Source organism: Saccoglossus kowalevskii, chromosome 22 (genome assembly GCF_978046115.1).
Source record: "Saccoglossus kowalevskii chromosome 22, keSacKowa6.1, whole genome shotgun sequence".
In the NCBI taxonomy this organism is placed as follows: domain Eukaryota; kingdom Metazoa; phylum Hemichordata; class Enteropneusta; family Harrimaniidae; genus Saccoglossus; species Saccoglossus kowalevskii.
The window spans coordinates 7,591,425-7,617,232 of record NC_140662.1 but is presented as its reverse complement, the minus strand read 5'-3'; the positions used below and the strand labels follow the sequence as shown (position 1 = coordinate 7,617,232).

The following is a 25,808-nucleotide window of genomic DNA, read 5'->3' as shown; positions in this document are numbered from 1 at the left end:
TTCAACAAAAAACAGACGGCTAGTGAGAGTCACTAAGCAGAACAAAGCTACAGCTGACTTCTAAGGAAACCCCTGTGATGTCCTATTGTTGATAGAAAGGATGCTTCCCCATTTGTCAGTAACTGTATTATTTGGTGTACCGGGTACTTCACTTTCAACCCGGTATTCCACAGTGATCTCACAATGAGTTATCAGACACAAATCACTAATTTAAAAAGTTTGAGGAGATAGGAAATTTATAATTGCAAACTGCCATATTTATAATATTAGTTCATAGCTTTGTATTCCTCATTCACTAACTGGAAGGCACAATATACTATACCACTGGAAGGCACAATATACTATAGCACTGAAAGTCACCATATACTATAGCACTGAAAGTTACAATATACTATATCACTGAAAGTCACAATATACTATATCACTGAAAGTCACAACATACTATATCACTGAAAGTCACAATATACTATATCACTGAAAGTCACAATATACTATAGCACTGAAAGGCACAATATACTATAGCACTGAAAGTCACAATATGATATAGCACTGAAAGTCACAATATACTATAGCACTGAAAGTTACAATATACTATAGCACTGGAAGTCACAATATACTATAGCACTGAAAGTTACAATATACTATAGCACTGGAAGGCACAATATACTATAGCACTGTAAGGCACAATATACTATAGCACTGAAAGGCACAATATACTACACCACTGAAAGGCACAATATACTATTGCACTGAAAGTCACAATATACTATAGCACTGAAAGTCACAATATACTATAGCACTGAAAGTTACAATATACTATAGCACTGGAAGGCACAATATACTATAACACTGAAAGTCACAATATACTATAGCACTGAAAGTCACATATACTATAGCACTGGAAGGCACAATATACTATAGCACTGAAAGTCACAATATACTATAGCACTGAAAGTCACCATATACTATAGCACTGAAAGTTACAATATACTAATCATTGAAAGGCACAATATACTATAGCACTGAAAGTCACAATATACTATAGCACTGAAAGTTACCATATACTATAGCACTGAAAGTTACAATATACTATATCACTGAAAGGCACAATATACTATAGCACTGGAAGGCACAATATACTATAGCACTGGAAGGCACAATATACTATAGCACTGAAAGTTACAATATACTATAGCACTGAAAGTCACAATATACTATAGCACTGAAAGGCACAATATACTATAGCACTGAAAGTCACAATATACTATAGCACAGGAAGTCATCATACTATAGCACTGAAAGTCACAATATACTATATCACTGAAAGGCACAATATACTATAGCACTGAAAGTCACAATATACTATAGCACAGGAAGTCACTATATACTATAGCACTGAAAGTCATAATATACTATAGCATTGAAAGTCACAATATACAATAGCACTGAAAGTTACAATATACTATAGCACTGAAAGTTACAATATACTATAGCACTGGAAGTTACAATATACTATAGCACTGGAAGTCACAATATACTATAGCACTGGAAGTCACCATATACCATAGCACTGAAAGTCACAATATACCATAGCATTGAAAGTCACAATATACTATAGCACTGAAAGTTACAATATACTATGGCACTGAAAGTTACAATATACTATAGCACTGAAAGTTACAATATACTATAGCACAGGAAGTCACCATATACTATAGCACTGAAAGTTACAATATACTATGGCACTGAAAGTTACAATATACTATAGCACTGGAAGTTACAATATACTATAGCACTGAAAGTCACAATATACTATCGCACTGAAAGTTACAATATACTATAGCACTGAAAGGCACAATATACTATAGCACTGAAAGTTACAATATACTATAGCACTGAAAGTTACAATATACTATAGCACTGGAAGGCACAATATACTATAACACTGAAAGTCACAATATACTATAGCACTGAAAGTCACATATACTATAGCACTGGAAGGCACAATATACTATAGCACTGAAAGTCACCATATACTATAGCACTGAAAGTCACCATATACTATAGCACTGAAAGTTACAATATACTAATCATTGAAAGTTACAATATACTATAGCACTGGAAGTTACAATATACTATAGTACTGGAAGTTACAATATACTATAGCACTGAAAGTCACAATATACTATAGCACTGAAAGTCACCATATACTATAGCACTGAAAGTTACAATATACTAATCACTGAAAGGCACAATAAACTATAGCACTGAAAGTCACAATATACTATAGCACTGAAAGTCACCATATACTATAGCACTGAATGTTACAATATACTATAGCACTGAAAGGCACAATATACTATAGCACTGAAAGTCACAATATACTATAGCACAGGAAGTCACCATACTATAGCACTGAAAGTCGCAATATACTATATCACTGAAAGGCACAATATACAACCCCCAATGTTCCCATCCATCCAACTCCGTCGTTCTCGGCATTTCAAATGTTGTAACACCAATTTAGTAGTTTGCAAAAAACATGTCATTAGATTCCCTCCACTTTTACAACATAGTTTATTATACGCAGTTATTTAAAAAAAAAACAGTTTTAAAAAATATCGTCACAAAACTACAATTCTTTCACAGTTTACCATTGATTTCTATGGTAACTAGGTCTCATCCCATCTCGAAATTGTAATACAATGTGTGTAGTTATAATACAGATAATTTTGGTTGTCATGATTCATGATATGAAATGTTCATAAATAATATTTGTGTTTGTTTTGTTTCGTTTCGTTTCGTTTGACAAACTTTTGCTAAAATGGCCGGGAATCTTAAAGGGGCACCTTCCAGTCGAGATTAATTTCACAACAAATTTACTTTCTGGATTAAAATAACAATGGATAACAAAAGATAGATTAACATTGTAAACAACATAAACAATAGTGTCCCATGATTCTTTGGTGCAATCCATGGGATTGAGCGGTTCCCCTTTAAAATGGGAGGGGGGAAAAGATAGACACATACCCTTATACATCAACTATGGGAGTATTTGGCCGTAGAAACAATTAGTAGCCGAAAAAAACGTATTCCGTGCTTGTCGAATGAGATATTAGTTAAAAGGACTCCGTGTTCCCATGGTATACCGTAATGATAAATATGCCGTGTTTTCCGCACGAACTCAATTGGTATGTCATAAAACGTTCACACGGACGAGAAGTCTGCCATCAATGCACAACGCGTGGACGAAAAGTCTGCCATCAATGCACAACGCGTGGACGAAAAGTCTGCCATCAGTGTACAACGCGTGGACGAAAAGTCTGCGATAGTGCGATCAGTGCACAACCGGTGGACGAAAAGTCCGTGACTGGTATAATGATGGCCGAAGTTCCATGACCGACAGAAACATGCGTTTTTCTTTTTCAATGTTTTGTGGACACAAGGAATTCTTTCCATCCATTTTATGTGGAATATAAGAAATATTATAAAGGTTATGAGAGTGTGAAATATACATATTTTGTTTGTTTGATATCATGAAAATAAATTAATAGAGCTTTTGTTAAAATCATAAATCCTACTATAGTGCTTATTTTAATCGACGAAACGAAACGAAACTAAACACACATAATGACACTTAAACTGTAATCAGTGAAAATGGGTTTTATGCGAACAATATTTACTAACAACATATTTGCCGAAAATAACAATATTTATTCAGTGAATGGTTCGTTTCTTCGTTTCGCTAATTACAGATAATCAAAAATCTGTAATCAGGGAAGGGTCTTACACGGTGGCGTACAATATTTACAACTGTCGGACGATACCAGTATATTCACCTTATCATTTTATTTTCGGCAAACATTTTGCTAATATTATGCGTATAAAACCTATGTTACTGATTACAGATTAATTTTCATTATGTGTGTTATCCCGTTTCGTTTCGTATCTGCGATTACAATAAGCCGTCATTACAATAAGCCGTCAATAAACACTAATAGTGAGTTTTAACCCGTTTGTGAAAATGTGGAATTTAAGACATAACTGTAGAATCTACGTGTTGTTTTCGTAAAAGACGCTCCCTCTCGCAACGGAAGGGCAAATCATTGTGCTGGAACATCAAACAATGAAATGGAATTTCAGTATCTCTAATAGAGAAAGAAAACTTATAAAAACACATTGATTCACCCGGAAGTTTAGACGCGCAGTGCATTGTTGGATATCCATCTTTAAATATTTAGAACAACTCACGAAATGTAATTCTAATATTTAGGCGTGAAACGTAGGTTTGTTTATTTTAAAATCTTGAACGTGTAACTTTTTATTTTTTTCACCTTGCTGTTTTGCCGTTTTTCTTTTATTAGAAAGACCTAGGTCACGTTGCAAGTTGTCCAATCGGGAACGTCGTACCTAATATTCAAATAAGCACTGATTTTTGAAAATCACAACATGGCGACTGACAACTGAGTTAGCGAGTTATGCCCCCCGCTTGTTATTAGGATAAGTTGTTCATGAAAAACGGGTACCATTTACTCTCGCATTGGTATGTATTATGACTATCAACTTAAAATTGATTTCTGCCTGTGTTATGCACCTTCATCTTCAACAGTAAAGTCCGCAACGGCAAGAGAACGTTGGCAATGTAACTCCGTGTACTAACACTGAACCCCAGACCATTCGGCATGGTGTTACCGCTATCGGAAGAATATTCACTAATGCCGTTGTCTACATATATGGTCATTGGTGCTGGTAAACAACAGCAAGATCACTTCGTTTAACATACATTGGATAAGCAGTCGCCTCCTTATGACCTGAACCCTAACACCCTCGCCTGGAGCCATGACATTGTCAGAGTGGGCGTTATTTACATTTGTTCGTTGGCTGCTCACACAAACCAGGGAGCTGTAATGTTACAACTCCCTGCACAAACACAGCAAACTGATGCACACTGTTTTTGATTAAACGAATAAATGACCGAGCCTTGGTTCATCCGTAAAAATCTCAATTACACTTCAAATTTTAGTATGGGCAATCAAAGTTACTGTATTGCTATAATAATAATAATAATGTTTATTCAACCTTTGTATCGGCACCATGAAAACAGTAATACATATCTTTAAATTACATTCATTATTTCTTTTCTATATTGCCATAAATCAGTTACATATTTCCTTATTAAAGCTGATGAGGTATTTCCCACATTTTCATTTATGTTCCATAGTGTATCATCAAAAAGGGAATTGAACCTATAATTCAACCCCCCCCCCCCTGTAAGAAAACTATTCATTAGTGATGAAGATGCTAGTACGTATGCACATTGCATGTATTGTATCTTGCGCATCTGCCCCGTTTTGCTATAGTAGAATCCATGGTGATGTTTGAGTTTAATAGCAACCAGCGATCAAATGAATGTAAGTAACACCCACTCTGACAACACCGTGGATTTATAGCTATCCAACCCCCAATGTAATACATGTATATAGTAGATAATATTTGGTAATCGTTGTCATAAGTAACTATTCAAAATAGCTAGACATTTTGAGTAGTGGAAATTATAATTATATAAGAGGGGCATGTATAATATTAAAATGGGTGGGGTACTCTAGAGGGGCAGTTAGGGTTAAGATTTTGGGTGAGTTATGGGTGAGGGGGTCTTAAAGAACCCTAACCCTGCAATGTTTCAGAACACGTCCATTCAGGGTCTTTTGGGGTGGATGTCACTTGTTAATATGGGCTATACTATCCACTTAACCAGCTCTATAGACAAGTGATATCATGTGATAACCTCATAATATTTCCAACCTAAAGTGAATATAACGATTGTATTTCAGTTGAACATAAGATCAAGCAACAACATGACTTATGAAAGGTGTCTGAATAGACTGTCAAACCAAGTCATGGGCTACATCATCAGTTATTGATAGTTCTGTCCAACATTTTAAAAGAATTCACACATATACACATGCCTATGGGTGGAATATACTTTTTACCAAATTATAATTTTGTTTTTTCAATGTTTTACAGACAAGAAGCTCAGTTTCCATTGTAGAATAAAACAAATACAATGTCAAGAAGACACAGTACTGGAGGTAGTAACCATGGAGCTAGTTCATTGAGAATGATACTTAGATCATTAGGAAGAAAAAAAGGTAAGTCATTATTAATTGTATTTTGGATACTTCATGCCTCACCCTTTGCCTCTGCATTCTCCAAACAGCAACTTTAACAGCATGATGAAGCATGAAGAGACAAATGGCAACTGACATCTAGCGTATACTGTTCTCTAGACCTACATCAGGGATTTTTTTAAACAAGGGAATAGTGGTACAGCGCCCTCATGCCATGGCCATGCGCCCCTTACCCTGGGAAGCAGATCCTCTGGCAACAATAAAATTCTAATTGACCAGGGATCACATGTGGCCATAGTCTTCAACTGTGACCTGTCTGATAGTAATTTTGGCCCAAAGGAAGCCATAGGATGCTCATTTTAACTTACTAGTAGAATTATCAAAAACTCCACATCCTGGTAGAGAGAACCCTATCTCCCCCACTTGGTGGCGCCACTGAATTGCAGTGCTCCCTCTTGCCGTTTTTTTCTAGAGAAACTCCTGTTACATGTACATGGTATTTGATATAGTGAAAACAAGGACGTAAGAAAATGGAAACACTATTTGAGCAAACTATCTTGTGACTCTTCCGCTCTCAATTAGATCTTGGTAACCATTTATGTCTAAAATGTTTTACGTAGATAACTCTGCAACAATTTTTTTCAAACTAATCTTTAAATGACCAAATAAACTTCCAAACATGCATGTACTTCAATTGGATGTTGTTTGTGTCTTGACAGATTGGTAATGGTTTGTGCAACGTCTCTGACACAAACAGTCAAAACAATAAATGTATATTTTATACAGGTGAAACTTTCTTTTAAATTTTTACAGCCGTCCTGAGAATTATTCGGACAGTCAGTTAGCAATATACCTTGGAACTTTGCAAAACACTTGGGTCCAGATTTGTCGGCGCCACTTGAGTGACGGACGCATGGTTTGGGATTACTATTTCATAGGGGTTGTCCGCATGGTGAATTGCAAGTATTATCTAGCGTGCGTTTACAGCAACCATTCTTTATTTTCTAATAATTGCTGTAAACCACGCTAGATAATACTGTAAAGTTTTTTTTATTTACTCAAGCAAATTAGATAAAGTTAGATAATCTATTTTTCCTCTGTTTTGATTATTTCAGCCAATTCTTGGGACAAGCATATGCAATATGGTAGAAATGATACAGGCAAGAAAAACCTCAATGCAGAGGAAGAAAGGAGAGAAAGAAGAAGACAGAAAATAATCAAAGAAATATTCGATACTGAAAGAACTTATCAACATCATTTACAATGTATTCTTAACGTACGTTTTTTGCACTTTTATATATTTAACTATAATTTGGTTGCTACATTGTAACTTTGGACTGACTGGATTTCTTATTGCCTTCAGTTCTTGATCAAAATTGTGACAAAAAATATTGTAATTTTGAGTTGAGTTTGGCGCTCAAAGAATTAAAAATGCAGTTGCCTATCCCAAGGACTGCATCGTGCTTACCAGTAGTGATAGAAATATAACAGTCATACTATAATCCAACTTTATTTGATTTAATATACACCCTGAATTGTTCACTACAGACAGCATGTCTAATAACTTTGTACTCTGTATCATTGTCTTTGCAGTGTTATGTGCGTCCATTACACACAGCATGTCTAATAACTTTGTACTCTGTATCATTGTCTTTGCAGTGTTATGTGCGTCCATTACACACAGCATGTCTAATAACTTTGTACTCTGTATCATTGTCTTTGCAGTGTTATGTGCGTCCATTACAGACAGCATGTCTGATGCCTCTCAATTCACTTAATACCATATTTGGGAATGTAGAGCAGTTAGCAGCAGTGAACAAGGAATTGTTAAATCACATGGAAACACTTGGGATTGGAATTGCGTTCTTAAAATTAGCGCCGTATCTCAAACTCTACTCAATGTATGCTAACAATTATGAACAAGCATCATCCTCCTTACAGGTAAGTATCAGTATTGTAAACAGATGGCTGCATGGTTTTCTTAGATACTTGACGCAGTTTGAGCTAAACTCAAATTTTGCACTACTGTGTACGTTTCTGCACATATATGCAATGCATTATGGGAGAGAATATCCCATTGTATATATTATTGTACTGGAAACTGACTTAAGGGAGAGTAGGAAATCAAACTGGTGGTGCACCGTGGTCATCGCCGTGGTGAAGGTCGGCGCTCGCACGTCGACCGCATTTTATGCAAATATATGCATAGATTCCATGACCCCGGCTGCATATAGTAGGCTTGCATGGCAATTCACACTTATTGTCAAGACCATGAATGAACCCAAGGAACTGGGAAATTAAAAGGATCACAAAATTTCAATGAAAAATTAAATAAATTTGGCTTAGCCAAAAGTTTGAAAACTAGTCTATAATAGTTAACAGAAGAATGCTATTTTATTTGTCTTAGCCTTGCAATGAAATCACAAAGCGTTTCAGAAAGAGATCAATATAATATAAAATATGATCGCACTATTTCGCTAATATACATCATGCATGGTTTCAGAAAATGTTTAGAAAGATTAATGTTTCGCGTAGACCAAAAATAATCACACAAAGTATAAATTCAAAGTGTTTTAATACATTGGTGAGAGGTCTGTACTGGCTTTGAATATTTCAACATCATTTACTTAGTGCACTGCTTTTCTAATTATTCAAATTTGTTTTTGAATATTTCAACATTGTAATGTATTGCTTTCATAATAATTACGCAAACTCATTTATTTTTACTATTGTTAGGGTACTGACCCGCAGTATTGGGTCTGTGAATATTTCAATATCACAGAGTTATGCAAACTTAAATTATGCAAACATAAACATGGGCGCATTTAAATCATTGGAAATGATAATAGTAAGGTGATCGTATCTTGCTTGTTTTAAAAGCAGCTATTTAAAACAAAGACTTGTTGATTCACAAAGATACCGTTAAGTATGTATACCAATGACCGCGGTTGCAACTGACACTTAGTGGCCAACCGCAGTGGAGACCTCTAATTATAAGCAATCCCTGTCTACAATCTCAGCAGTACCATATAGTATTCTTATTGGGTATAAGCAATCCCTGTCTACAATCTCAGCAGTACCATATAGTATTCTTATTGGGTATAAGCAATCCCTGTCTACAATCTCAGCAGTACCATATAGTATTCTTATTGGGTATAAGCAATCCCTGTCTACAATCTCAGCAGTACCATATAGTATTCTTATTGGGTATAAGCAATCCCTGTCTACAATCTCAGCAGTACCATATAGTATTCTTATTGGGTATAAGCAATCCCTGTCTACAATCTCAGCAGTACCATATAGTATTCTTATTGGGTATAAGCAATCCCTGTCTACAATCTCAGCAGTACCATATAGTATTCTTATTGGGTATAAGCAATCCCTGTCTACAATCTCAGCAGTACCATATAGTATTCTTATTGGGTATAAGCAATCCCTGTCTACAATCTCAGCAGTACCATATAGTATTCTTATTGGGTATAAGCAATCCCTGTCTACAATCTCAGCAGTACCATATAGTATTCTTATTGGGTATTTGCAATCCCTGTCTACAATCTCAGCAGTACCATATAGTATTCTTATTGGATATAGGCAATCCCTGTCTACAATCTCAGTAGTACCATATAGTATTCTTATTGGATATAAGAATATAATTTGTTTGTGTATTATTAAAAATTTTTATACATGTACCAACAAATTTTTAAATCAATGCTTTGCATGTTTTGTTTAGTTCTCTTCAAAAACAGTAACTTTTCAGATTTGTCTTTATATATCCATCTTTATTACCTGTATCTTTGAAATACCTGGACCAATCCCTTCACACCTGTGCTTTAAGTTACACATGTACATGGATATACATTTGTTTTCCAGTTCACTTCAAGATAGTCATTCATGATGAAAATTAAATCAAAATCCATCTCTTCTGCTATTCCAGAATAAAATCTGAGTGTGATCTTACTGCACTTCTTTTTAGCCTTCGCAGACGAAGTCTGTTGAAGGCTTATAGATTGGGTTCTGTCCGTCCGTTCGTCCGTCTTTTACCTCTTAGAACTTTAATATGCTCTGTCCAATTTTTTTCCAAGTTGGTGCAAATGTAATTCTCAATGCCATACATATGCACGCCAAGTATTTTTTTGATTTGCCAAAGTTTCATTGTGTTTTTCTGTGATTTTCAACATTTTACTAGTACAAGTGCTGAAATTTGCCGGAAAAATCCAAGTTTTAACGACATCTCGCAAGAGAACTGGCATACCGTATTGTGCATGCGCCAGTCTAACCGCTGAGGAAATCGCCGTCGATTTTGTCTGAGGATATTGTATTCCGGGACTGTATCTTTCTTTGCACGAGGCTTACATAGATTAAATTCTATCTCAAAGGTAAGAAACTGTGCTTATGGTATTTATTATGAACTTTGATTTATCCTTTTGTGTCCTGACTTTAGTGAGAAACAGTGTCACACTTTGCCAGAAAAACAGTCCTGCTATTAGTTCAAGAACTGGTTATGAAATGTGTAAATCGAAAGTTTATCCCGTCATGTAGGTGGCTTGGGAATAACGTTTGGCATATAAAATACTGGAATAATAAAAACGTAAAAGTTTAGATCACGCTGATCGTGATTCTGTTTTGTACGTTTGCTATTTCCGGTGTTCATTGGCAACTGCTTAGCAGATTGAAACTTGGTTTCGTGACAACATATTAGACTAGAATTATCGAGAAAACACAAGTCAAGTTCGGCCAACCGTGACTGCTTGAAAGCAATGATGAAATTGAAAAGTACTGTAATTCAATATCAATGAATCTATCTATCACTTTTAAATTACCTTTGAAGTAAATATGATACCCGAGTACGTTATTGTACACTCGTGACTGGGACCTCCATGCTCCATGCGGTTTTGAAGTTTATCGGTAAATCAAACCTCTGTCAACAGAGACACATTTTCCCAATCAGCTATTTATTTCGGTACTGAAGTCAGGGTGGCAATTTCAATGTTTAGCTACCATAATTTATCTCCATTATGAGCAGGAAAATGAATTACGGACCTCGATTGAGATGGATTTAACGGCGGCCATGTTTTTAAGGGATATGTGAAACAATATTAGGGAGGGGGTCAAATTCACGTAATCCTCAATTTTTATGATGTTGACTTAATAGTCATAATTTTTTTTTCATATTATTTTAATACAACTACAATATGTTAATTAGTATGCAAATTAATATGCAAATTAGCAGCCAATCTGAGACAATGCAATCCAGTTCAAAGGAAATTTTATACACTTAGGTTACATGATCTCTACCTCTGTTGATTAGTTAGTCCCCGTTCGGACGGAGTCCGAAAACGGGGACTTATGTTTTGCCCTGTGTGCGTCCGTCCGTCGTGCGTCCGTGCGTCCGTGCGTCCGTGATCACCTGTATCTCGAACATGCATGGACCGATTATGTTCAAACTTCACTCATACATCACACATTATATGGGACATATGCACATGCATTTTTTTCATGATCCGATTAACGATAGCCGAAAAGCGGCCATTTTAAGGCCGAAAATGCATCAAAATGGCACATTTTCACCATTCCGGACCCGGATCTCAGTTATGCATGGACGGATTTCGTTCAAATTTGGTACATACATTAAACATAATAGGACCTTGATGCACGTCATTTTTTTTTTCGGATCAAGTTCGAAATGGCCGACTGGCGGCCATTTTGTTTTAAAGAATTCAGTTCTGGATCCGTATCAGAGACATGTCTGGATTGATCAAGTTCAAACTTCACACACACAAGGTACATCATGTCACAAATATGTATGTGCATTTGTTTCATGATCCCATTAACGATAGCCAAATGGCGGCCGCTTTAAGGCCGAAAATGCATTGAAATCGCACATTTTCACCATTCCGGACCCAGATCTCAGTTATGCATGGACGGATTTCATTCAAATTTGGTACATACATTAAACATAATAGGACCTTGATGCACGTCATTTTTTTTTTCAGATCAAGTTCGAAATGGCCGACTGGCGGCCATTTTGTTTTAAAGAATTCAGTTCTGGATCCGTATCCGAGACATGTCTGGATTGATCAAGTTCAAACTTCACACACACAAGGTACATCATGTCACAAATATGTATGTGCATTTGTTTCATGATCCCATTAACGATAGCCAAATGGCGGCCGCTTTAAGGCCGAAAATGCATTGAAATCGCACATTTTCACCATTCTGGACCCAGATCTCAGTTATGCATGAACGGATTTCATTCAAATTTGGTACATACATTAAACATAATAGGACCTTGATGCACGTCATTTTTTTTTTTCAGATCAAGTTCGAAATGGCCGACTGGCGGCCATTTTGTTTTAAAGAATTCAGTTCTGGATTCGTATCCGAGACATGTCTGGATTGATCAAGTTCAAACTTCACACACACAAGGTACATCATGTCACAAATATGTATGTGCATTTGTTTCAAGATCCCATTAACGATAGCCAAATGGGGGCCGCTTTAAGGCCGAAAATGCATTGAAATCGCACATTTTCACCATTCCGAACCCGGATCTCAGTTATGCATGGACGGATTTTGTTCAAATTCGGTACTTACATTAAACATAATAGGACCTTGATGCACGTCATTTTTTTTTTCGGATCAAGTTCGAAATGGCCGACTGGCGGCCATTTTCTTAAAGAATTCAGTTCTGGATCCGTATCCAAGACATGTCTGGATTGATCAAGTTCAAACTTCACACACACAAGGTACATCATGTCACAAATATGTATGTGCATTTGTTTCATGATCCGCTTAGCAATAGCTGAATGATGGCCATTTTAAGGCCGAAAATGCATTAAAATCACGTATTTTCACAATTCCAGAACCGGATCTCAGTCATGCATGCATGGATTTTGTTCAGATTTAGTACAATGTGTTGTACATATGCAGGTGCATTTCGGTCATGATCTGCTTTGAATGTATATGTCACTCAAATATGAACGGAACGGGGACGTGTCATTGACAATGACTTGTTTTTTATGCACTTCTATCTGCTTTTGTATTTTTTTGTATTTTTCTCAATAGTTTTTTATTTTATTTTTTTTGATAGCTTGGCATCTATTTGGTTCAGCTCAAGTGAAATTTTCGGCATATCCCTGGTCAGATTTTAATGACATTGAAAACACAAGTACTCTGGCTTTTTGCACATTCTTAATATTTTATTTTTGCAGAATCCCGTAAATATTAATTTGACAACTTTGTAGAGTGGAAACAGACTGTTGAATTAGTTCATCCTAGACTTTGGTAGAACATGTTTAAAATATATTAAATCTAACAGCCAATGGGAGCACATATGCTACAACCTCTGCTTACTTTGGACTAAATGTTCTTTTTTTTTTCAGGTGCAGAGCCAGATTTTTTTTCTCAGAAAGCAAAGCCACTGGAACTGCATGTATTACAAAAACATACCGGTACTATTCACTGCGTGTCTGGCAATTGCATAAAGTTTCGCAGGTCCTCTATTTTTTACTTTGAGAAGTTCTGTCAACCAAAGCATAAATATGTGTTTCTCTGTACATAAAATTTCACACAATTTGTTTATATTAATGTATGATAATAAAAACTTGATAATATTTTTCTGGATTTTTGCACTTTATTTGTATCATTGTCGTATAAGAAGTAATCTTGTCCTTATTAGAGATATTGAAACTAATCCAGGGCCACAAACTAGTTGATCCAAACAGACACAACACTGACTCTACAGATTTGCAGATATCATTTGTATACTTCCTTGTCATTTTACCTGTTGTACTGGTTTGGTGCTATCTGGTTTCCTTGCTGAGAATAATGCTGACCTGGATGGAGAGTGCTTGAAAATGCCATAGAAATCACGTTTGCCAATTTATGTCCATGCAACTTTAGAATGACAACTAGCGAAGGCAGTGTCATTCATGACTTGTTACTTTTCAGATTAAATTCATAATGGCTGACTGGTGGCCATATCTTTGAGAAGCTTGACGAATTGCATTCAATTTTTTCACATATGTCATTCATCATGTCACACATACTGACATGTATTCATTTCAAGTTCTGATTCAAAATGGCAGACTCATTTCAATTTTGCTTACAGTTGCACAAAAGGATTGTAAAAGTTTCATATATTTGTTTGTCTACCCAGGAATGGACAAAGAAAAGCAGTGATTTCTCAGCGTTTAAAAGATTACAAGAAGAGAAAGAAGAAAATAAAGGATTAAAATTAGAAGCCTTATTAATTACACCAGTACAGCGAATACCAAGGTATAGTACAGTTCTCGCGAAAGCTTTAGCTTTTGTGGCATCATTGTCGCCTACGCATGGCTTCATTGTCACCTCAGCATTGCATCATTGTGGCATCAGCTTCGCATCATTGAAAATTGAAGCTGTGTTCGCCTCGCTTACAGCTGTATTTTGTGGCATCATCGTGGCCTCAGCTTCACAGTCACATGGCATCAACATGGCATCAGCTTCAAAGTATTGTGACATGAGTATGACCTCATTATTTTCACATGGAAAGGCAGTAGAGAAACCCACATGTACAGAAGTTCGATATGTAATCTATTTGAAATTCAAGGCGGTAAGGGGAATAAAATAATATGACCAAGAGTAAAATGACATTTTAAAAAGATATCTTGTTTAATTATTTAATGTTGCGAGTATTGGGTACTAAAAACTTTGTGAAGTACATTGCAATCTGCAAGGTGGCGAGTGTCATATTGACTACAAGGAAAATCGTGATAAATTTAAATCACACGATGGATGCAATCGTCGTTCGGCTACAACACAATTTGCTATACGAAATGAAACTGTTCTTGTTATAAAATTATCTTATTTTCGTTCATTTTATTTGCTGGTAAGAGAACAGATTCAGATTCCTCATTTCGGTGGTATTTTTCTGTGTTTCGTTTAGTTTTAGTCGAGTCCGATCCCATGCCCGGCGTAATAATACATGCAAAACACACATACGCCGCCTGGTGCGTCGGCGTTGTCGCCTGCCATCTTGATACAACGTTCCAAAACAAGTGCGTACATTTCTAACTATGATTGGATGGTTGTGGTGGCGTCGGTCTGGTAAAATTTTACATCCAATTTTCAAAATTAAGTCAGGATCAGTGACTTGTGCTCGATCTATACGTACTTTAAAAGTATTCTCACAAAAAAATTTTTGAATAAAAATGAACCACATGCCCTGTAAAAAATCGAATAGCACTTGACATGCAGAAATAATTTATTGGGCTTCAGACAAAAACGTGTCCATTTAGTTGTAGCTGTAAATATTTGATGACCAGTAGATGAACAATTTGAAACTCATGATACACATGGAAGTCCTTAGATACTGAATATCATCGATCCCAATCTGGTTTACCTTATTTCCCAACTTGCAAAACTGATTTGTATCTCAGCCCAGTTTTTTTTTTTCTTTTTTTGAACTGAGGTCAAATCCCAGGCGTTTGTCAAAATATACCGATGTTTTTCAGTGAATAATCGTGAAGCCTGTCACAGCACAAAAAAAACTATGTGAATCGCCGCCGGAGATTGGATGGTACGATGACCCTTAAATTAGCGTCAAATATGCTTTGTTACAACATCATTGATTGGCTGAGAGTCACCTGATCAGAGCACGACCTGGGTCACAGAACCATATTTGTCCGTATTATCAACGGGACTTTGCGAGAAAACCACTTCCACATTTTCAACCATTTTTAGTGCAGAACAAATGTCGAAAAACTCGTGAATTTTATGGATTTGAATAAAATAAAGCTAGCGATTGGTAAGACTGGTTAATAATATAGCCCCCGATGCTCTTCGATTTTTTTTATTTTATTTCAAGGTGAGAAATGGATAATTGAAGTTCCATCGATTTCAATGCGACTGTTTCACCGCGACAACTCCACGCTGTGTTGTAGTTTCCCGAGGTAAAAAAAATACATAATAAATAGTACTTGTTTAATTATTTGGTTTTACAGCCCGCAAATTACGGGACATGATCCCCATGAATTACGATAAATAAATGCTGATTGTGTTGAATGACGGACGTCGGGACCGTTTGGAGAAACCAATGGGGATCGATATTTCAAACAAATTATTGGGACATGGTCGGTAGACATTTCAAACAATGAAATTAGTAACGAAAGACGAGATTTTTCCAGATATTTACGAACATACTGTCATACCAAATATATGCAAAATTGACAAATACACAAAGAGATATTAGGTTTTATTTTAGCCTTAGCAATATTTTCTTTCACTCAGTCCATATCTTCATGGTCCTTCGGCTTGTGTTCTCCTTGGGGGGAAATAACAATAAATATACAAATCGTAAACTCAACACAGTCAGGAAAAGAAACCCAGACAACCATGTCATACTTCTGTTGAAATACATTTTGTAGCAGTGCGTCACATCCGAATATTGTTTATAATAAAATAGTCAATCCCAGCCAAATCTAGGTCAAAGGGTCAGATTGCGTGCATATAATTATAGATAGTTAAAACAAAAAGTATTTGAACTTTTGATGGTTGTTCAGCATCTATGCATGGTTACTAAACTAGTAACCGTGATCTATGAAAACCAGAATATTGTTAGTAGTTCGAATTTTTGCACAGTCGAAAATAAAGCGGAAATTCAACAAGCGGTCGTAAAAGCGAGCGATTGAAAAGCGAAAGCGGGCGAGAGGGAGGGCAAAATGAGTTCTGTACTCCTTTGTTTGATGAAGCGATGCTGATGCCACATTGTCGCCATAATGAGACCACAATGAAGCAAAGCGATAACCGCCTAACTTTTTAATGTCGCGACATTGATGCGATGCTGAAGCCATAACAATGCCATAATGATGCGATGCTGAAGCAAAGGTGAAGCTGAAGTGAAGCCAAAGCTTTCGCGAGAACTGTACTGTATAGTAGTTATTGTACTTTAGCCTGTCAGTAAAAGCACTCAGAATTTATTCATTTTCCCAGAAATTAGGCTGGTGACCCCTAACGTTTTTAAAGTCAAATTCTTGTGTTTGGAAGTAAAATTTAATACAAACAATTCTTTGGAATTGTTCAATAAATAGCTTTTTTTGACAAAGATTAGGACAAATTTCCTAAAATTACGTCACTGTAACACTTGAATGTTATTTTATGTTGCCATGGGACAATAGCTCCATGATACAATATAAACTAAGTGTCATGCAATAAACTAATAGCATTAATACCCATAAGCATCAAAGTATATAACGAGCCAGTCAGACTTGCTTCTATAGAACACAGACCTGAGCTACATAGGCATTCCGACATGACAAAGTGATGTATTGTCCATTTCTTGGAATTACGTTTATTTCAACAATATCGTTCGTCTGATACGTTGCAATAGTAATATAATAAATTTGAGACGATGCATCACTGCATGCGAAAACCTGATGACCGACCACATCCACGCAAAATAAAACTGCTATATGTTGACGAGGGTACATTTCCTAATGTGAACGAGGCCGGTTAGACAAGGAAAGTTGGAACTTGTATTATCTAAAATAAACATTTTTAGTCATTTGTTCACCTACTATTAGCGTGACTGTAAAGGCTAGATTTAGTAGTCACGTTAAAAAAAATAATTTTAGAGAAAACAAAAATTGGCAAAATTTAGCTATGAGCCTGTTTGTGGGCACACAGTTACGACATGAATTTGCTATTTTCTTTAACAACTGTTAAAAAGCCACAAAAAGGCTAGTAAATTAATTCGTAATGAGTTGTATCTAACATTATTGGTCAGTCATCGGCAACTCTAGAGATGGTGTGGTTCGAGTTTCATTTCTGTTACATTTACCGTCATATGCTGTGCTATTTCCGGAATACGCTCTTTATCTCCAAGTAACAGTAAACAATACTAAACACAATATTCATTTCATTAAAAGATGACTAGCGGTATTTCTGGCTCGTACTCTCTGTGGTGACTTTTTAAATTTGCGAACACGATTGTCTTCATTGAATCCGCTATGTGATAATAAGAGCATTAGGAACTGTGTAAATGTTTTTGGAGAATAGATGACGCAACCTGTTTCAGCGGCCTAACGTCATGTGACATTGTTTGACAGCAGTTAATTATTCAAGCTTAATATCGCGTCCCTTTTTCTGGTTCGTGTGTTTTGACGTTTATCCAACAAAATCTCAACTCGTCCACTATTTATTGTCACAAATACTATATATAATCACAGCTGTGATATTCATAGTCACATCCACTTTGGCACGACATAATCAATTTTTAAATTCGTGAAAACGTGTCTTCACCTGAGCTTGACTGGAGCTGTTTACTACAGCATGACTTTCAAGTAAATGATCCCTATTGTTTAGAAGTGTATTTATAGTATACCTTGGCCTTTAAAAGTTTACTTTATATCAATGCAATATACTCTGTATTCTTTCAATCTAGATACAAATTACTGTTAGAAGATTTAATGCATCATACTAAACCACAGGAAGAAGAATACAATCAAATCAAAGGTAAATACTACTTTACTCTTAATTATTCCTACATTGTTTACTCTATCCTGTATAGACTATCGCCTGTGACGTAATTTGTTTACATTTTTGCCATCCAGCATACAAATGTCTGGTAAGAAATGTCGCTCACAGATCGACACAAGCTTGTGAACAGACAATGTCCGAATTGCACAGTTTCGCTAAAGCCGGCCATTCAAAACCAGCCCACGAACCCGTGCGTGATCGTGTTAGGAAAAGCTGTATTTCACTGCAGTTCAATTGAGTCATTTGATTGGGCGCGCCAAGGAGCTGGCACTACCAATCAGAGTTGCTGTATCATAAATGTGTAGATCGGGGAGCTCATCACAGATTAAAACAATGGCGGCATGTAGGCTGTGGGCTGATTCACTGGGAGTCAAGAACAGAAAGTCTATATTCGTTGACACAATTGTTTGTGGGCAAATGAATGAAATGTCTAATGATGGAATGTCTAAATATTTGTGCAAACTGTGTTTTAGTAAACTGATAAAATATCGACTTGCCCCATTCGGTCTTCGTTGCAACACAGTCGATGGACACAGCTGTTACAACATTTAAGTTGTTTTGTTAACGGGAACACGCGTGTGTATAAACAGTAGAGAACAACATCATTTTGTTTATCTTCGGGTGCAAACAATCGTTTTTTACTAACCAGTTAACTGTGTATGTGCACAAATTAGCAACAAGTGTGACATCATATGTACAATGTCATGGTGAGAATATCACAGAGACTGTGTACAGAAGTATTACTCTTATAAATGGAAGTACAGTTTACAGTTTCTTGTCAATTCTGCAGAAGCTGCAAATCGAGTCAGTGATGTTGCGAGCTCCATCAATGAACATGTGCGACAACATGAAAACTTTCAGAAGATGTTGTCTATACAGAATAGTCTAACAGGAGATGGTGCCCCAAAAATACTGGCACCGGGTAGAAGGTTTATTAGAGAAGGCATTCTACTGAAGGTAAGATGGTAATTTTGAATACTGGGACTGGATAGAACGCCACTTATTCAACACTACTATATAATTGTGACAATTTTTCTGTATTTTTTTTTGCTTCTTTTTTGTAGGTTTCTAAAAAAAGTTCCAAAACCAATGAGAGGATGTTGTTTTTGTTCAACGATATGCTAATATGTGCCAAGTCCAACTTACTGGAGAATTCTGAATGCAATAAGACTTATAATTGTCGTTGTATTTTACCGTTATTGAAAAGTGAATTACAGATAGTTTTGGGTGAATCCCAGACCAGTAGTGGTATTTTATTTAAGGTATGACTTAAATTACATTTTAAATATAAAACAATTAAAAAAAAAAAAATATTTCTCCATTTTTATTGAAATATTGTTGATTGGATTATCACATTGTGTGTTTACAGGTGGCTGGTCCAGATAAATGCTTATTATTATTTGAGCCAAACCAGGGAGTCGGTATGCAATGGATTAATGAGATCCAGAACGCTATCACATCTATGAAACGAGATAGAGCTTCACTCAGGAAAGAAAGCAGTGCTAGGAGAAATAGTCGCACACCAAGGCGGCGTAAATTGCTTGCTTCAAGAAGACCATTGGGGAAAAGATCAGATTTTGAGGTACGTGTTGTATGAAGTCGATTTTTTTCTTCCCTAACATTCATCATCTAATGCACAGCGTCTCTTTCCCTTGATTTTTGTTGTGCTTTTTGTTCTGTTGTTTTTTGCCTGATAACACTTTACATAAATGACAGCATTACTTTGTGTTTTATTCAAACTTCCATTACTTTTGACGAGTTGAAAATTGTAAACTTGTTCAGTTACCTTGTATCATTCAATTAGATTTGCTGGTGTGAAGTATCCCCCATCAATTAGAGTAGTTACAGTGAAATGTGAATTTTTAGTTAAACTGTCTCCTTACTAATTCATTCCAGCATTGAATTGGGTCTTGTCATGTCTATATGCTGGTTTTATTAGTTCTCTTCGAGCATTGTCTGAAAAAGGAACTTATGTTTTGGGTTCTGTGTGTCTGACATCACCTTTTCATACATGCCTAAACTGATTTCCTTTGAAAATTTGTTTTTTAAAGGCTAGTCATAATGGACACATATTCACACACATTGATTAGTGGTTTGTTTTTTTCTCATTGACTGGCTAATGGCCATTTGAATATCAAAAAAAGAACAAAAATTACCATTTTATCAACGGCTTCTCAGGCATGCCTCACCTAATTAGTCCCCGTTCGGACGAAGTCCGAAAACGAGGACTTATAATTCGGTCTCCGTGCGTCCGTGTGTCCGTCTGGAGTCATATCTCAGAATCCTTTGGACTGATTCCGTTCATTCTTTGCATGTGCCTAGTACTTTATGTGGGACATATGCACATGCAGTGGTTTAGCGATTCGATTCAAAATGATTGACTGGCAGCCATCTTGTTTTTTGAAAATGTCGTATTTTGGACATGCTTTGTCAGTTTTCATTTAAATTTAGTACATAGATCATACATGTTAGGATACATGTCCCGACCTTCCGTGAGTTCCTGAGTCTGTCCGTCCGTCCGACCGTCCGTCTGTCCGTCTGTCCGTGCGCCAGTCTATCCAACGTCATATTTCAGAATCCTGTGGGCCGATTCCGTTCATTCTTTGCATGTTCCTAGTACTTTATGTGGGACATATGCACATGCAGTGGTTTAGCGATTCGATTCAAAATGGTCGACTGGCAGCCATCTTGTTTTTTGAAAATGTTGTATTTTGGACATGCTTTGTCAGTTTTCATTCAAACTTGGTACATAGATTATACATGTTAGAGTACATGTCCATGATGATTTATTTCACAATTGGATGAAAGATGGCCGACTGGCAGCCATCTTGTTTTTTGAAAATGTCGTATTTTGGTCATGCTTTGTCAGTTTTCATTTAAATTTAGTACATAGATCATACATGTTAGGATACATGTTCCGACCGTCCGTGAGTTCCTGAGTCTGTCCGTCCGACCGTCCGTGTGTCCGTGCATCAGTCTATCCAACGTCGTATTTCAGAATCCTCAGGGCCGATTCCGTTCATTCTTTGCATGTGCCTAGTACTTTATGTGGGACATATGCACATGCAGTGGTTTAGCAATTCGATTCAAAATGGTCGACTGGCAGCCATCTTGTTTTTTGAAAATGTTGTATTTTGGACATGCTTTGTCAGTTGTCATTCAAACTTGGTACATAGATTATATATGTTAGGATACATGTCCATGACAATTTGTTTCAAAATCTGGTCAAGGATGGCCGATTGACAGCCATCTGACTTTTTGGCCTTACTACTATATTTCCACAATTTATGTACCATTTTCATTCGTATTTGGCACATACATCATACATATCAGTGTGTTTCATAATCAGATCAAAGATGGCTGAATAACGGCTGTTTTTATTTTGGCCATATTACTATGACACAAAACACGTGTTTTGATGTAAATAAACAATCTGTTGTATACGCCACATGGAACTCAAGTTTCATGGACACGCTCGCGACAACCCCTCCGCTTTAATATGACGAGCACAAAGAGAACTTAACAGGGACTGTGTCATTTTAAATGACTTGTTTCATTCAAACTTGGGGTAACATCATTCATGTGGAATTATTGATGATGCTATTCAATATTATAACATTTTTTTTGTCAGTGGCATTTTCACAGATTTTGTTACCTTGTCCATATCATCATAGATAAAGGTCAAGGTATATTGTTGATAAATTATGCAAATCAGGTTTGTACGTGAGCTTTGTTGCGCAGTCTCAAAATCTCAAAACGCAGTCACAATCGGCACAACAATGGCTGTGGGTATGAGATGAGTCTATTGAACTTCTGCGAAAATGATTTTATTGATTGTTATAGGAACGGGATATTAAATTCAACACAAAAGACGTGCAAAGATCGCAGCCCAGTTGAGAGATACTGAAATAGAGAGAGCAGCAGCACAAGTGAAAAAAAAATTGAGATTGTAAAATGATATATAGTTGACAACAGCCATAGTGGCCAAAAAAGAAAGTCTTGTGATTTGTTTCGCATGTCCTTAAAACTATTTATGTCTAACAGTTATTGACTCGTTCTAGCTTCAGATCTTACCATTGTAGTCATATCCATATCTCCAGTCAACTTGAACAGATCTTTTGTGCTCTGCACTCTTCCCACCATCCACAACTTAAATTACTTGGATGAACAGAAATAACATAACAACTCTTCATTCCAAATCAATGAATATGCCGTAGGCCTACCTGAATAATGACATTTTGACTGTGAAAGCAAACCAAATTTTAATCTTGTTTTATCAACAAACAACAACTTAGTCACACAAAATGTGAAACAGGCTATTGTTGTATTGTTGCTGACTTAGTCCTTATCAGGTTTATTAATCTTATAACAGAACCAGGGATGTACCTCAACTGATAGAACTTCGAGAGACCTCCTCTATCCTATGAGGAGACAATTACAAGGAAAACAGTTCTCGCCAATGTGTCCATCACCATGGAAACGAAGGAAAACGTCGCAGAATGATGATGGCGACTATCAGAGTGTGCTTACTGAAGAATGCCACACTGCTAAGGTAAATATTATTGAGGTATATTATTGTACATGAGATGGAATAAAACGTGGAGTGTGACGTCATCACAGACAAGTGACTCCTTGTAGAGCAACCCTATTCCTCTGAAACGCAGACGAGAATAGATACAGCTGTACAAGGAGTCACTAGTTCAAGATATTGTCACACGAGTGAGTGAATACTGGAAGATTATATATTTGTAGACACAGTCATCCAAGTGTATACAAGCTCTAGTGGAATGTATAAATGATGGAACTATTTGATTAACTTTGGACCAAAATGTTATGAAGTTTAATGCCACAGTAACGAATTTTCCGGCTTATTGTCCCAGGAGATTTATTCTTATTTAACACAATTTCCCATTCCAACTAGCATTTATTTACACATAGATATTTTAAATCTGTTAAATTTCTGTACACCATCACAGACTGTGTACTGCATGTCTGTTCATCTGAAAAACACAAAGATTGAATGAAAATGGATATTATTTGCAATAACACAGTAGCAGCAAATATGACTGTGTAAACTCTGAAAGTAGTCCAGTACCATGTCAAACACATAGTCTGATATGAAAATTACAAGTCAAAACCATGCCTACTTATAACTGATTAAATCAATCTTGGATGGTGGTGCATTCAAAATCAAAGCAAAAAATTCATTGTGACCCTTTGCTTCTTAGATTGAGTAGGTATTTGTTGCTTTCTTCAGGTTGACCCTCTGACCTCCACTTCAGATGTCATAAACCAGTGTTCAATTGAGAACGACAAATTTGATGTACCAACTGAATTAGAGACATCACTGAATGACAGTATGACTCAAAGTCCTTCTTTCCATGATGATTATGTAGATGAAGACATTCCGGTATTTACATCACCATCCCCAATCCCGGAATATCCGTCTCCTTCTGGTAGCCTCGAAGAACATAGTGATTATTATTATCCAACTCCAGAACCACGATCGCCTCTGGTAAACGTTGAAAGCTTGGAAGAATTTGATGAAATGCCAGAAAGATCTCTCATTGAAGAACCTAATTTAACTTCTTCTAGTGATCCACAGGTGTCTTGTGGGAGTTCTCTCAGTCGGAGAATACTAAAACCCAGGTAAGCTGTTAGATTGATAAAGAATGATAAAATGTGAATAACTGTCAAATTATTTGTATCTTGAGTACCCAAACTATTTTTCAAATTATACATTTTGCCAGTTTTAAAATAAAAAATGGCCGCTGAAGTAAGGTTTAACGCTATAAGGTATTGACATAGCAGGCATGCTTTTAGGTTAGCCGACTTAGCCGTGTTCATCTGTGATGTTGAACGTATTCCAATTTAGCTGCCATATATGAACCTACCGGGTATTAACCTTTTCACCACCTGTTCCCTCTTTTCATCTCAAATTCACAAAATAGTTACTTTTATAATCTTCCCTTTCAGAAGATTGGGACAAAAATAGCCAAATTGTTTGAGTAAAAATTGTACCAAATTGTTGACTTCAAAATTAGGGTACAATTCCAGAAATATTGAAGAATAAATAAGAAAAATATGCAGACTAATTTATTCAGAAAGTCTGGTGATGAAAAAGGGTTAATATGACTGATTGACCATCTATGTTTATTATTGTCTGATGTGTGTCTTCATTTAGAATATTCTTTCATTTAAACTATTCAAACCAGAATTCAAACTACAATTCAAGCTAAAATTCTGAACAATGTAGATATTATCAGAATAAATTTCATATTTAGATTGCACAAAATACATAATTATACACGTACATTAACCTACATAATTTTTCTATATCTTTTACAAAATTTATATCAAGATCATTGAATAATTGTGGCAGACATTGAAATCACATTTTTTTAGCTCCGCCGTCGACTATCATATGAGTGATTGTCTGTCGGCGTCATCACCTTTTTAATTTCAGTACAATGCATACTGTCACAATGACTAAATCATCTTACATGCATTTCATTTCTTACAGATATTCATGTAACCCAAGAGTCAATAATGAGGATGATACACAGATTGGAGCTCATATACAGACTGGTGCTTTATCTGTATGTGTAATCTTGTAACATGTTGCCATAGTTACAGTCCTACCTCAGTCCAGTTCAACAAATATGACAATATCATCTGCTGGAAAACTGAACAAATGTTTGTAATGTATGGTACACATACTACAAGTTCTGCACTTTACACCAATTTTTAACTAAACTAATAATTCTAAAAAAAAAAAAACAGTTATGTATATATTAAAACAAAAGTGATATATTTCCTGTGTCTATGCTTAACCGTTCTCTGAATTTTGTTTTTTAAAACAATATATATTTTTTTAACAGTTTGTCTATATTTTCACAGTGAAGCATTATGTTTATCAGTTTCTGATCAGACACTTATGTTTTGACTTTCTTGTGTGCGTCTCTTCCTGTATCTGAGACATGCCTGGACCTATTACATTCAAACTTCACACACACACACACACATACATACATGTACATTATGCATCTTGGCAAACATATACCATTCATTCTGATTCCCGGTCTGATTCAAGGTGGCCAAATGTGTTTAAAATTCATCAAAATCAAACATTTCTGACATTATGAAACCGGTTCTTGGTCGTGT

At 36.1% G+C, this 25,808-nt stretch overlaps 1 protein-coding gene across 1 annotated transcript; it reads left to right on the top strand.

Moving 5' to 3' along the window:
* The first annotated feature begins 4,400 nt into the window (after positions 1–4,400).
* LOC102803761 (myosin-M heavy chain-like) lies at positions 4,401–25,457 on the top strand. Its single transcript, XM_085495552.1, has 12 exons — positions 4,401–4,543; positions 6,025–6,149; positions 7,244–7,404; positions 7,854–8,069; positions 14,287–14,405; positions 18,550–18,620; positions 19,435–19,601; positions 19,709–19,906; positions 20,014–20,226; positions 23,017–23,196; positions 23,902–24,293; positions 25,168–25,457. Exons 2-12 carry the CDS (start codon positions 6,065–6,067, stop codon positions 25,259–25,261), a joined length of 1,896 nt encoding a protein of 631 aa, XP_085351678.1. The 5' UTR covers positions 4,401–4,543; positions 6,025–6,064; the 3' UTR covers positions 25,262–25,457.
* Positions 25,458–25,808: the final 351 nt, after the last annotated feature.

Coding starts and splice junctions, on each gene's coding strand:
- LOC102803761 (XM_085495552.1), top strand. CDS start 6,065: ATGTCAAGAAGACACAGTACTGGAGGTAGTAACCATGGAGCTAGTTCA. Junction 8,070..14,286: donor AAGCATCATCCTCCTTACAG/GTAAGTATCAGT, acceptor TTGTCTACCCAG/GAATGGACAAAGAAAAGCAG. Junction 14,406..18,549: donor CCAGTACAGCGAATACCAAG/GTATAGTACAGT, acceptor CTTTCAATCTAG/ATACAAATTACTGTTAGAAG.